Source organism: Elgaria multicarinata, chromosome 6 (genome assembly GCF_023053635.1).
Source record: "Elgaria multicarinata webbii isolate HBS135686 ecotype San Diego chromosome 6, rElgMul1.1.pri, whole genome shotgun sequence".
NCBI classification, from domain to species: Eukaryota; Metazoa; Chordata; class Lepidosauria; order Squamata; family Anguidae; genus Elgaria; species Elgaria multicarinata.
The window spans coordinates 117,742,284-117,757,106 of NC_086176.1; the positions used below are offsets into that span (position 1 = coordinate 117,742,284).

At 47.0% G+C, this 14,823-nt stretch overlaps 1 protein-coding gene across 1 annotated transcript in view; it reads left to right on the top strand.

Annotated features, from left to right (window-relative positions):
* LOC134400474 (maestro heat-like repeat family member 5) overlaps positions 1–7,057 on the top strand; it is a 66,790-nt gene extending 59,733 nt beyond the window's left edge. The window contains exons 22-25 of the mRNA XM_063128806.1: positions 535–660; positions 2,096–2,198; positions 3,528–3,593; positions 6,882–7,057. Coding sequence (XP_062984876.1) covers positions 535–660; positions 2,096–2,198; positions 3,528–3,593; positions 6,882–7,057 — 471 coding nt within the window. The remainder of the gene's footprint in view (positions 1–534; positions 661–2,095; positions 2,199–3,527; positions 3,594–6,881) is intronic.
* Positions 7,058–14,823: the final 7,766 nt, after the last annotated feature.

Genomic DNA, 14,823 nt, shown 5'->3' on the forward strand with positions numbered 1-14,823 from the left:
GGCAGGGAGTGTGGCCCTAAGGAACAGCTTGCCACACAGGTCAGGGTGAGAGGTTTCCAGAGGGGTAGCCGTGTTGGTCTGCTGCAGCGACACCGACAAAAAGTCTTGTGGCACCTGAAAGACTAACGCATGGATTGTGCCGTAAGCATTTGTGAGCTACAGCCCACTACCAAAGGCAGTACCATGGCCTGGCTAATCTTGCATAGCACACAGTTAAACTATGGAACTTACTACCACACGATGTAGTGACGGCCCCCAAATTGGATGACTTTAAAAGGGAGTTGGATGAATTCCTGGAGGAGAAGGCTATCGATGGCTACTAGTCCTGATGGCTATGTGCTACTGCCAGTATCAGAGGCAGTAAGCCTATATACACTCCAGTTGCTGTGGAACATGGGTGGGAGGGTGCTGTTGCACCATGTCCAGCTTGTAGATTCTGGTCGACAGCTGGTTGGCCACTGTGTGAACAGAGTGCTGGACTAGATGGATCTAGAATGGCTCATCTGATGTTCTTGTCTCTCATGTACTGTCTAGGCCTCTCAGGTTGCACTTTACAACTGCGCCAACTTCATGAAATGGGGAGACATTCCCAAGGACCTTTTTGATTACGGATTGCACGCCACAATCTACAGCACATACTTAAACATCAGCAGATACATTGTGAGTAAGACATTGATGATTTGGTGCTGTATCTCAAAAAAAAAAAATAACCCTTTGGTGTGGTTGTGCCTGGGGATACAGAGAGAGAAACTGGACAACTTAGAATCAAAGAATAGTAGACTTGGAAGGAACCTATAAGGCCATTGAGTTCAACCCCCTGCTCAATGCAGGAATCTACCTGAAAGCATCCCTGACAGATGGCTGTCCAGCTGCCTCTTGAAGGCCTCTAGTGTGTGAGAGCCCACAGCCTCCCTAGGTCATTGGTTCCATTGTCCTAGTGCTTTAACAATCAGGACATTTTTCCTGTTGTCCATCCAGAATCTGGCTTCCTGTAACTTGAGCCCATTATTCCATGTCCTGCACTCTGGGATGGTCAAGAAAAATTTGACTTCATAGAATCATAGAATAGCAGAGTTGGAAGGGGCCTACAAGGCCATCGAGTCCAACCCCCTGCTCAATGCAGGAATCTACCTGAAAGCATCTCTGACAGATGGTTGTCCAGCTGCCTCTTGAAGGCCTCTAGTGTGGGAGAGCCCACAACCTTCCTAGGTAACTGATACCATTGTCATACTGCTCTAACAGTCAGGAAGTTTTTCCTGATGTCCAGCTGGAATCTGGCTTCCTTTAACTTGAGCCCGTTATTCCGTGTCCTGCACTCTGGGAGGATCGAGAAGAGATCCTGGCCCTCCTCTGTGTGACAAACTTTTAAGGATTTGAAGAATGCTCTCATGTCTCCCCTCAATCTTCTCTTCTCCAGGCTAAACAGGCCCAGTTCTTTCAGTCTCTCTTCATAGGGCTTTGTTTCCAGACCCCTGATCATCCTGGTTGCCCTCCTCTGAACACGCTCCAGCTTGTCTGCGTCCTTCTTGAATTGGGGAGCCCAGAACTGGACGCAATACTCTAGATGAGGCCTAATCCGGGCCGATTAGAGAGGAACCAGTACCTCATGTGATTTGGAAGCTATACTTCTATTAATGCAGCCCAAAATAGCATTTGCCTTTCTTGCAGCTATATCGCACTGTTGGCTCATATTCAAATTGCGATCTACAACAATTCCAAGATCCTTCTCATTTGTAGTATTGCTGATTACAATACTTCTTTATAATCTGCTCCAAAATTTTCCCAAGGATTGAGATCAGATGATCTGATCTGTAGTTTCCAGTTTCCTCCTTTGTGGCCTTTTTTAAGATGGGGACAACATATCCCCAAATCATTTCATCAACTTGGAAACCTCCTTTGGAATTCTTGCTGGTTCTGACTGAAACCCGGAATGGAGTCACATCCAAATTTGACCCACCAGCCTCCATGCTTCTTTGGTTTCTGACCACTTCATAAATGCAACTTTGATGACCATGAGAACTGGAGAGTTACTGAAGAGGTGGGATTTTTATGAAAGCCAAATTCTGCACCTTGACTGTCTTCCTGTTTTCCCTAGATATGGAGATATACACACAAGCTTTCAGAAATGCTGGGTCAGATGGTCCAGTACCTGAACAGCAGAAATCCTCCCTACCGAGAAGCCGCGGCGATATTGATAGGTAATAAAACGCCCAAACGCTTAGTGAAGAGGAGTGTCAGCCTGCAGTGGGGTTTCACCTGGAGGGTGTGATGGAGGGATTCCGCACCTGTGACACGTACTAGCCAGTTCTGCCCAAAGGAAGAAACTAAAGCGAGGCCACACAAAAAATGATGCCTCTTGAGACCAGTTTTAGAGCCATGACAGGACAGATAATTCTCCTCCATTCCTATAAAAAACCCTCCAGATTAGGCTCACTGGCTGGTCTGCGCAACTAAAAGAATCTGCCATCAGTGCTGGTTGCTGGCTGCTGTTGCCTGCTCCTTTTCCCCTTCCATCCGGGAGGTGTCTAGACACGCTCAAAGCCCTGCAGTGGCTGCTAATAGGGGCCGCATCCGTTATTTGACGCAGCCGCAGATTTGCAGCCACCACAGGGCTAAGGGGAGACCTGATAGAGGTATGCAAAATTATTCATGGTACGGAAATATTTTTCTCCCTCTCTCAAAACACTAGAACCCAACAGGGTGATATCCCATGAAGCTGATGGGTGGGAGATCCAGGACAGATCAAAGAAAGGACTTCCTCACACTGTGCATAGTTAAATTATGGAATTCACTACCACAGGATGTAGTGATGGCCACCAATTTGGACGGCTTTAAAAGGGGGTTGGATCAATTCCTGGAGGTGAAGGCTACCAGTGGCTACCAGCCCTGATGGTTGTGTGCTAACTCCAGCATTCGAGGCAGGAAGCCTGTGTGCACCAGTGCTGGGGAACATGGGTGGGAGGGTGCTGTTGCAACATGTCCTGCCTTGTGGGTCCCTGGCCGATGGCTGGTTGGCCACCGTGTGAACAGAGTGCTGGACTAGATGGACCCTTGGTCTGATCCAGCATGGCTCTTCTGATGTTCTTATGCACAGTTTAAAAGTCAGGGACTTACCCAACTTTTTCGGTGGGAGCGAGGTCACTCCAGCTCTTCCACCATCTGATCTCACTCCGTGGCTGATCCAGTGGGCATTTTGGGAGGATGGCGACTGTCGATTGGTTGCCAGAAGCCAGGAAGCGGACGGGGTGGAGGCAGTTCCATTACCCGCATGACCCCTGGAAACCCTGCACTCCCTCCTTGGCACAATCCCACAGGACTGAAATTGCAGAGTTTAGGAGAAACGCGGTGCCAGTGTGGCACCTTCAAAGCATCTTGATTTAACCACCAACATTTCATACTTTTCCAAGAGTTGCCAGGCTGCCCCTAGTCCATTGAAGAGGCCGTGTGTGCTTGAGATTTGATTAACCATTTTAGCGGTTCAAAGTATCAAATACAGGAGCTAATAGTTTCCTTTTTGATCTGCCTAGCATGCAACGCACGGCATATGATACCAGATGTGGTGACTTCAAAAGAAGTTGAAACAATTTTTCTGGGTAAGTAAATAGGTTATTTTGGACGGAAGCGATTCCTTTCTCTACAGGAATGATCTCATCTATAACCGTTAATCTCAGCAGTAACCTAATCTGATTAATCCCAATTTTATCTCACTTTAGTTACTCCTATACCGTAGCCTGCAATGCCCATCTTCTTGACAGCGATGTCACAGACATGACGAGTTGGCTTGAACATGTAGTTTTAGGTAGCAGAGCTTTAGAGTCTGTTCGGAAAACAGTTGGGAAGAAATTTCATTGTATCCACGGACGGAAGTAGAGCTGGGGCAGGGGAAAGATTACTCAGCGTGTTCTCATGGCCGAGTCCTCAGAGTCTGAGGACAATAGTGCAACCTCCTCTGCACACAGGGGTGCTGATCCCTGGGGCCTCTCTGGAGAACTGGGTCTCAGGGAGGTGGTCTTTCTGGAGCCAAGCTTTCTCCCTGAACGATTAACTCCAGAACCTCTTCCTCTGAGAATGAGGGTTCAAGGTCTGGCCCATGACACTGAGCTACCTCTTTGTCACAACATTGAAGTAGCAGTAGCAGATCCATAGTAGAGTGCATGTTTTGCACGCAGATCGTCTCCCCGGCATCAGGGCCGGTGTCACAGGTAGGCATAGTTGGTCACCTGTAGACTCTCCCACACTCGAGGCCTTCAAGAGGCAGCTGGACAACCATCTGTCAGGGATGCTTTAGGGTGGATTCCTGCATCCAGAGAGGTCCGCCTGGCACCTACACTGTATTCTTTTCATCACCAGCTGAAGACCTTTTTATTTTCTCAGTATTTTAACATCTAATTTCACTTAAATTTTGCTGTTTTAATTCTGTATTTTAATCCTGTATCAATTTCTGCTGTGCGGTTTTATACTGGTTGTGCTTTTTATATTGTATTTTGTATTTGGGTTTTTAGATTGTTGGTTGTTTTATCATTATGTTCCTCATGGTTTTAATTCTTGTGAACTGCCCAGAGAGCTTCGGCTATTGGGCGGTATAAAAAAGTAATTAATAATAATAATTGAGCAGGGGGTTGGACTCGATGGCCTTATAGGCCTCTTCCAACACTACCATTCTATGATTCTACAAGGGTCCTTCTCTGTGAGCCCCTGCCAAAGGAAGTGAGGCTGGTGGCTACTAGGAGGACGGCCTTCTCTGCTGTGGCACCCCGGCTGTAGAACGAGCTCCCCAGAGAGGTTCGCCTGGCGCCTACATTGTACTCCTTCCGTCGCCAGCTAAAGACCTTTTTATTTTCTCAGTATTTTAACATCTAATTTCACTTAAACTTTGCTGTTCTAATTCTGTATTTTAATCTATATCAATTTCTGCTGCGTGGTTTTATCCTGGTTGTGCTTTTTATAATGTATTTTTTATTTGTGTTTTTAGACTCTTGGTTGTTTTATTATGCTTTTCATGGTTTAAATTTTTGTGAACCGCCCAGAGAGCTTCGGCTATGGGGGGGGGGGGTATAAAAATGCAATAAATAAAATAATAAATAAATAAGTTGATCCAAGCTGATCACAAGCTGAAAATGAGCCAACAGTGCGATATGGCTGCAAGAAAGGCAAATGCTATTTTGGGCTGCATTAATAGAAGTATAGCTTCCAAATCGCGTGAGGTACTGGCTCCTCTCTATTCGGCCCTGGTTAGGCCTCATCTAGCGTCCAGTTCTGGGCTCCACAATTCAAGAAGGACACAGACAAGCTGGAGCGTGTTCAGAGGAGTGCAACTACGATGATCAGGGGTCTGGAAACAAAGCCCTATGAAGAGAGACTGAAAGAACTGAGCATGTTTAGCCTGGAGAAGAGAAGATGGAGGGGAGACATGAGAGCACTCTTCAAATACTTAAAAAGTTGTCACACAGAGGAGGGCCAGGATCTCTTCTCGATCCTCCCTGAGTGCAGGACACGGAATAACAGGCTCAAGTTGCAGGAAGTCAGATTCCAGCTGGACATCAGGAAAAACTTCCTGACTGTTAGAGCAGTACGACAATGGAGCCAGTTACCTAGGGAGGTGGTGGGCTCTTCCACACTAGAGGCCTTCAAGAGGCATCTGGACAACCACCTCTCAGGGATGCGTTAGGGTGGATTCCTGCATTGAGCAGGGGGTTGGACTCGATGGCCTTTTAGGCCCCTTCCAACTCTACTATTCTATGATTCTACGACTTTCCCACATCCATCTAGCTTACTTCTGTAAGGGTGCTTACTTCTGTTAGCAAAGCTGGCTGGGGAAGGCTGGGAGTTGTAGGACTTTTCTTCTGTCTAACCATGCCTAGCGTTGCACCCTAAGTTTCCTTCATGGAAACAGGCTAGGCAGACCAATGGCGGTGCTCCTTCTATGCTTCTCGTGTGAATTGACAAGGCAGCTCAGTCAAGACCAGGCAGCTCTTCCTGTCCCGTCCACCTATGAATTTCGTTATAAAACTATAAACTATTTCTTTATAAAACTATTGCCTGACCAATGGACGGTCGCTCTAGCAGCTGTAGCTGAAGCTTGTATGGTTCTCAGGTTATGTCTTACTCGGCAAAAATAAATAAAAATGTTTAGGGTCTATTGGACTCCACAATACTTTTTCAATAAGGGTTTATGTAACTTGCACAATTGTTGCAGATATAATAATCTAATACTTTATTTATTTATTTATTACATTTATATCCTGCCTTTTTTCCTCCAAGGAACCCAAGGCGGCATACATAACCTTCCTCTCCATTTTATCCTCACAACAACAACCCTGTGAGGTAGGCTGGGCTGAGAGTCTGTGACTGGCCCAAAGTCACCCAGTGGGTTTCCATGGCCGAGTGGGGACTCGAACCCGGATCTCCCCACTCCCAGTCCAACACTTTAGCCACTACACCACATATGTTTTGGCAATGCCCCATAGTTGCCCCTTTCGGGGAGGAGGTAACGATGATGAACTTTGTACTGAAACAATCTATACTATGGAATAATGTGCATCTCCTAAATTACCTACCGGCTTCTTGGAAGTTAACACAACGGTCAGCGCAGACGGATCTTCAGAGTCCTTAGGACCGCCAAAGGACTTATACTATCACATTGTATTTTCTGTTCTGTTTTGCTGATATTCACAATAAAATAAAGAAAAGAAAGAGAATAAAATAAAACTATTTCTATATTGCTCTGTTACCTTAGAATCATAGAATAGCAGAGTTGGAAGGGGCCTACAAGGCCATCGAGTCCAACCCCCTGCTCAATGCAGAAATCCACCCTAAAGCATCCCTGACAGATGTTCTCAGGGCAGCTTCTAACTAGGGCGGTCTCTGTCTTACTCTTTCAGCACTCCGAGAGCTTCAGGACGACTGTGACCCTACCGTGGCCGACGCTGCCGTCGAAGCCCTCGTGGAAGTGTTTCGGCACTGCGGGTACCGCATCAGCCCACACGTCATCCCCAGTCAGCTCATGGCCACGCTGAGAAAAAACATGGCGAAGCAGCCCTTTGAGGACAGACACTGAAATGCCCCCAGCGCGGTCATGGGAAAAGGCAGACGAGCGGGAGGGAGACAGTGAATCACAGTGAACTGTCACTGGCTTCTCAACATGGACTTGAGAATAATTTATTAGTTGCATCAGCCAAGTGACTTCTCCGCACATTTCAGATAGAGCACCATACTCAGCCTCGCAGGAAGATATTGAGACAAACACTTGCTTCCTGGACTTCCAGCAAATTGGCGCCTTCCCAAATGTCAGTACAAATCCAGACGTGGATTTTCGGTCCTCCATACAGCCACCCCAGTCTGAATCCACATAGCATAAGAGTTTCTTATCTGACTCAGCAGATAACTTCAGACTATGATTTAAAGTCCCTTTGAGGTACCTTAAAATTCGTTTCACTGCTTGCCAAGCAGGCACAGTTGGATTAGCAACGAACCCCCTTAGAATGTTGACAGAAGCAGATAAATCTGGCCTTGACCAGATACAATTCCCACCACCGAATGATACAAGCCTGGATCGCTAAAGCTCTCCCCTTGTAGATTATTTAGGACATCCAATTCCATGGGGCTTTTTACTGCTTTGCTTTGTAACATTCCACACCGTTCCAGTAGACTCAGAATTTTTTGCTTTTGACTTAGCAAAAAGCTTCCATCTTCTGCTCAATTGAGTGGTTTAATTTCTCTTAGAGCCTGACCGGCTATCCAGATTCAGATTCCTCAGTGCCCTTTTAAATTCAAACCACTCCTGCCAGACCTCCTCCGTGTGATTTTTCCAAGACAAATGCTATCCAAAATAGCTTCTATTGTCTTTCTCCCAACGACTTTTCCAAAAAGACGCTCCAGGGATATAATCAACCACGGCTTAATTCTTAAGTCCTACTGCACTTGCTGAGAGAAACTCCTGCATTATGACGCAGCTTGGAATACTGGGCCTATAACCTGTTGAGTTATGGCATGTAAGCTGATTAGTTATGGCTCAGACTGGGACTCTGGCACATAACCTTTTTGTAATAAGTCTCTGTCTGGGCAACCAGAGACTAGCAGAGTTGCAGCGGTTCTCAGCCAAGAGACAGCAAAGACATAAATTAAGGCAAAGGATGATGATGATTATTATTATTATTATTATTATTTTATATAGCACCATCAATGTACATGGTGCTGTACAGATTCTTGTAGGTTAAAATAAATCCTTTACTGACAGATACATATAATTTAGTTATGGCAGTACAGATACAAATACTTACAAACGGTTAGTCAATACAGCACACATCGAGTTGGGTAATTGGAAGGAAGGGACATGCAAAACACATTTACTTTTATAGACAACCTGTACAATGATGCAACTCTTTGCAACCCTTAATTGATGCAAACCACTTAGACAATAATTCAATTATTACACTCAATGTCCAGGTGGAAAGTTGACCTTTAAGTTCTGCTGAGTCCTCTGTTCTTCCAGACCCTCAGAAATTTATCAAAGCAATGGAAAAACAAAACCAAGATCCATTCCAGGATCCAACATCTATAGGTAAGATGCATGCAGAGAGCTGAACACTCATTTGGTGGCGAGGTCATTTCCCTTCCAGAGTATCAAGGCAAGAGGTTCTTATTCTCAACAAATGTTCTATGAAACAGTATAAAAGAAAAAGAAAAAAGGCCTCTACAAGCATTCCCAAATTCCAGAATCAAATATTCTTTCTAGCAGACAGTGGGCTCCTCTAAACAAGCAATTTATTGCACACTCGTGATTGGCCACTCACAAAAGTTTGTGGGTCTTTTAAACGACGTCATGAATGACCAGGATGTCTCCTATGGCATATGTTAGAAATCCCATCATGAAAAGAACCACTTTTAAAAGCGGGATCTCCCGCCACTAGATGGCGCTGTCTCAATGGAAGTTAACAGAGCACACTTAGGGCGTTCCTAGACGAGGCCTTAGCGTGCCTTGAGAGCCGGTTTCCCTGCTGTGCTTCCACATGACGCACGGGAATCCGGCTCCAGGCCGCACTGAAGCCTCCTCTAACGCGCCATAAGCAAAGTCGCTTATGGCGCGCCTTTTCCACAGCTCCGGCCTGAGGCTGAGGAACGTCTAGAGACTTCCGCGGCTTTTGCGGCTACTCGCCTACTTGCGAGTAGCTGCAAAAGCCGTGGACTGGCCACAGTGCTGAGCACTGTGCCCATCGGGCCAGGAGGGAGGATCCCAGGGGAGACGATGGGGGCTGGCACAGGGCGACGACGGAGGAGGGTGGAGGGCAGCATGGGAGACGACGGGGGCTGGCACAGGGCGACGACGGAGGAGGGTGGAGGGCGGCATGGGAGACGACGGGGGCTGGCACAGGGCGACGACAGGAGGGTGGAGGGCTGGCACAGGGGGCGAGGGAAAGGCAGCCGGGCACGACACGGGGCGAGGGAAAAGCAGCCGGGCACATGGGGCTGGCACAGGGGCGAGGGGAGGCCACGCATCGGGCATGGGGGGGAGGGGGTCATCAGGCATTGGGAGGGGGGAGATGGGGCGGGCAGGGGGCATTAATTTTTTGTAAAAAAAACCCCTTACCTTGCCTTCAGCTTCGGGTTGCACGTGGCCCCTTTAACAAAAAAAAAAACCATGGCCGACGCTGCAGGGCTTGCGTCGGCCCTACGCGTCCGCCGTCTAGGAGGCTGGGCAGCGTGCTTTAAAGTTAGCACGCCATCGCCCCGCCTCCCTGCCGGCTTATCCCGGCAGGACTAGCAAAGCCCTTAGAGTGAAAGTATTCAATTCAAACCACATGGCTGCCGCTCTCCGTCCATGTAATGCAGACCGTAACAACCGTGCCAAAAAAGCAGGAAGTACATATGGCCCAAGTGAGCAATGCGATTTCCCCCTAATGTAAAGACACCCAGTGACTTCATCGGCTGGTCCTGCTAAGCCTGCAATTCTGGCTATTGCACCATGTAATCCAGTGGAAGGCTGGAGGCCTGATTATCATAGAACCATAGAATAGCAGAGTTGGAAGGGGCCTACAAGGCCACCGAGTCCAACCCCCTGCTCAATGCAGGAATCCACCTTAAAGCATCCCTGACAGATGGTTGTCCAGAGAGCTTCGGCTGTGGGGCAGTATATAAATGTAAATAAATAAATAAATAAATGCGCATAAAGGAATGTTAGCTAGAGAGGCGCAGAAAATACAAAAACAAGGAAGTGGGAGGCGCAGAGAAAGGACAGTCTGGGAAGGATCACAGAAACGAGAAGAAGAAACAACACAGACAACGGGGCAACGAACAGTGTGCTCCGCAACAACGTTACAAGAAAAGGTCAGTAACGCTACTGAGCAACGGTATACAAGGTAGCGATACAAGTTACAACGTTACAAAGGCTCAAAAAATCGATATAAGCAGAAGTGTAGATCCACACAGTGGCAGTAGGGTAGCCGGAGGGCAGGCAGAGGACCGTTCCCATTGCATCTGGATCCCCCTCTGCATCCCTACTCAATGGCTCCCACAATTCAGCGCTTTTTGCTTGCGACATTAGGGTGTGCCTGGGCACACCCGGCACACTCGTTGCGCACGCCTGTGATTAACATCTTGTCTGGTTTGGTCCTCAAGTAGCAGGTCCTGGGGAAGACCATAAAATGACAACAAATGTTCTGCTACATCAACATGGTGGCGAGATGCACTGGGCCAAGATTGGCCGGGGCTCCAACTCCGTGCAGGGTTCGCGTGCTCTGACAAAGCAGCAAGCGGCCCTGTTTTTCTGCAGCCCGTTGTGTGAGATTAAGCCAACGTGACCCCATCTAGCTTCTGAACCTTGATAAGATCTAAACCAGTGAAGCATGATCAAAATACCAAGCTGGGAAATGTGACGCAGTGCAGAATCATATATGTTATGCTTCGTAACACACCAGCTATGTTGAGGAATAAGCAAGTTGGCGTGTGTGTGTGTGTGTGTGACACAGAGAGAGAGAGAGAGAGAGAGAGAGAGAGAGAGAGAGAGAGAGAGAGAGAGAAGCAGTGGAATGGAAAGGTTTTATCAGATCTGTTGAAATGCTGAATAGGGATTTCTCTCTCTTCGTGTCTGCATGCCATAATGGAAGGCAACGGGCAAACGTTTGGGATGACTGATTGTTGCTCATTCTCATCTATGACCTAAGAATTGTGTTGGCCGTATAATGGATGAATATGTTGTTGTTGTTGTTGTTGTTTATACCTTTTCCCAGCTGCCCTGCAGCAATGTCCTTTTTTCCTCCTCTCTCTCGCGTTCTGATTCCCAGCCCCATATTAAAAGAGATTATCCAAAAGAACATGCCAGTTCACTGCTTTGGGAAGTTCGGACAAAATTCTTCAACGTAAAGGTTTTGCTGCATGCTTTGGAACAGGAGGCCGGTCCTCTATGCCACGGATGTGTAAACTTTTTGACCACGAGGGCTGCATAAGGCATCAGCAGCAGGCCTGTGGGCTGCAACTGCATGTGTATGTATGTACACACGAACACACACACATATATCATTGTAGAATGCTTTTTTTCCTGTCGGACCTTAACTAAACCCGCACAGCTGTGTGTGTTTAAATTAGGGATGTGCTCCGCTCCGATTAGGAGCGTAGAAGCAGTAGCGGATTGGCCTGCTCCGCCTTACCCAGAGGCGGAGTAGGAGCGGACCGCGGACCCCCTAGAAGCAAGGCGAAGAGAAGCGCCCATTTTTCGGAGCTCCGAGTTCAGGCGGAGCGCTCCGGTCGCCATCTTGAAAACATTTCGCCATAGGATTGCATTGCGGCAAATAATCGCGCATAACTACGTTGTTTTTGAAGCTATCATTCTGAAAATTCTTGTGCACAGAGAGTCGTGGATGGGGGTCATTTTGAGACCACTCTCACCTCTCTGCGTTGTCTGGGTCGCGTGCTATATTTTTGTGAAAATCGGGTCAACCGCGCGGCTCAAACGGCGTTTTCGGCTTTTCGCCCATAGGATTGCATTGAGGGAAAGAATCGGGGATAACTGGGGGGGGGTTTAAGCTATCATTCTGAAAATTCTTGTGCACAGAGAGTCGTGGATGGGGGTCATTTTGAGACCACTCTGAACTTTCTGCATCGTACGGGTCGCGGGCTATATTTTTGTGAAAATCGGGTCAACCGCGCGGCTCAAACGGCGTTTTCGGCTTTTCGCCCATAGGATTGCATTGAGGGAAAGAATTGGGGATAACTGGGGGGGGTTTAAGCTATCATTCTGAAAATTCTTGTGCACAGAGAGTCGTGGATGGGGGTCATTTTGAGACCACTCTCAACTTTCTGCATCGTACGGGTCGCGGGCTAGAAGTTTTTAAAAAATCGGCGGGAAAAATACCTTTTTCAAAGGGCTGAGGGGCAGAGTCAGCTCCCGGTCATGATGATCCCAAAGTTGGAGGAGGGCATAGGCAAAACAGGTAACTTGGGATTCTGGGAAACTTCTCTTTCTTCATCTGAACGGGCTTTTCCCCGTGTTTTTTAACACAGTAGCCCCACCAAATGCACAAACACAACCTGAAATCATATACTAAGCCAAGAATAAGAGATAGAAACACAGCACTGCTCCCCACCCTAACCTTGGGGAACAACTGAATCGATGTGGTGCAAGGGGATGAGCTCCCCTAGAGCATCTCATCGTGGACGTGCCCCCACTCTCTCCTGCACTGGAAGGCCATAGAGCCTTCCAAAGAGAGTAAAACGGTGGAGCAATGCCTATCATGAGTTGAAGTGAATGGTCACTTTTCAGTGGTGGAGCAATGCCTGTTATGAGTCGAAGTGAGCGTTTTACTTCTTCTCAGAGCTGTTGGTGGCTGTCAGTGTCTTGAACTGGCAGCTACTTCCCCCTCCCCCGGGCACGTCCCCCTATTGCTGGTAAAAGACAGATATAGCCTTTTTTAAAAAATTCTTCTTGCTGTTTATTGAGCAACACTGCTGCTTTTAATTCCACCCCTCCTTTGTTTATTGATTGATTTATTCCATTTTATATGCATTACTGGCTTATCCTTGGCTCACTTCCTTATGCCCCCAGAAATGCCAGCTGCATGCCTGCCTGCCTTCCCTCCCTCCTCCCCTGCCCACCTCGCAGGGATGTTGTGTGTGGGGTGCCCGATTTTCAAAAATTCCCCAAAAATCAGGGGATGATGGGATTGCTTTGAAACTTGGCGTGCGTGTGTATATCCCCATGAGGTGTCATGGTGCCAAACATGAGGTTTCTAACTTGAACAGAAAAAAAGTTGTATAATTTTTTAGCTTTCAATGCAAGCCTATGGGGGGGGGGAAACGGAGCTCCGGATCCGGATCCGGAGCTCCGGGCGGAGCGGAGCGGAAGTGGGCGGAGCGGGGGCGGGGCGGAGCGGCCCGATCCGGAAAATGGCGGATCTGCAAGTGAAGCGGAGCGGGGGGTCCGTGCACACCCCTAGTTTAAATATTGCTCGGTTTCCTGTTAGACACTTTAGGGGTCACTGAAGGAGGCTAAAGGCTCCCCCGTCACTATAGCAGTGACTCCAATGGGCAGTGATTCTGGCTGTTGCAGAGCCACTGAAGTCCCAGTGACCCCTGCCAGTATCACTGCTTCTGAACAGCGATTAGTAGCACAAAGCAGTGATGCAATTATCAGGGGCGGGGAACTTTCATAGAATCATAGAATATAGGGTGACCATATTTTGGAAACCAAAAAGGAGGACAACATGGTCGCCCCCAAGGGGGCGTGTCCAGTACCAAGGGGGCATGCCCACCTGAACATAGCCTTGGTCACATGTCTGATTTTACAGCACACATTTAAGACAAATCTGTTCTACATGACATCTTAATGTTAAATTCACTGAAATAAAGAACAAGTGAGAGATTCAATGTATCTGAAATTAACTTCACTCACTCCTACTTTTGTAGGTTTTGCTGTACTTTGAAGCTTTTGCTGTACTCTCTGTGTTACATTCTCCCCTTCTCTCAAATATCTTTTCTGACTGTATCTTCACTCATTGCAAGCTGCTGTTGTTGTTAACAAGGGTGACCAAATTTGTCCTGGTTTTTGTTCTTTCCATGGTGTCAGGGGGGATTTTCTATAATTTTCAGTAATGTCCTGGAATGACACACCTTCCTCTTTAAGGCTGCCATTAGCATGGCAGGAGGGAGTGACATGCTTTCTTGAGGCACATCATTCCCCCACCCCGAGCTCCAATTGAGGTCTTAAAGAGGAAAGTGGGTCATTCGTGGACATTATAGAAAAGGCCCCAATTGGAGTGGATGGTGGTGGTGCAGAATGAAATCCTTTCCCCTCCTCCACTCCAATCGGGTTCTTTAAGGTGGCGGGGGAATAACGTACTTTCTGCAGGACTCAGAAAGCTGCTTCCCCACACACACACTAGGTGTCCTCTTTTTTGGTTTCCCAAATATGGTCACCCTATGTTAACAGTGTTTGCTACTGCCCCAAGATCTGTTTCAAATTTGGTACAGCTGAAGCTCTACCTAAAAGCTATCATGGTGCCAACTTTCAGCTCTTTATCTTTAAAAATGACAGTATTAAAAATAATAATTTGAAAACCTCATTTTTAAAAAAAATCCTAAAAAATCAATGGATTAACAGATTTGTTTCAAATTTGGTGTGGCTAAAGCTCTACCTAAATTCTATCATGGTACAAAGTTTCATCTCTTTATCTTTAAAAATGATGATTTTTAAAAATAATAATTTTAAAACCTCAATTTTAAAAAATTCCTAAAAAATCAATGGATGAACGGATCTGTTTCAAATTTGGTGTGGCTAAAGCTCTACTTAAATCCTATCATGGTACAAAGTTTCATCTCTAACTTTAAAAATGA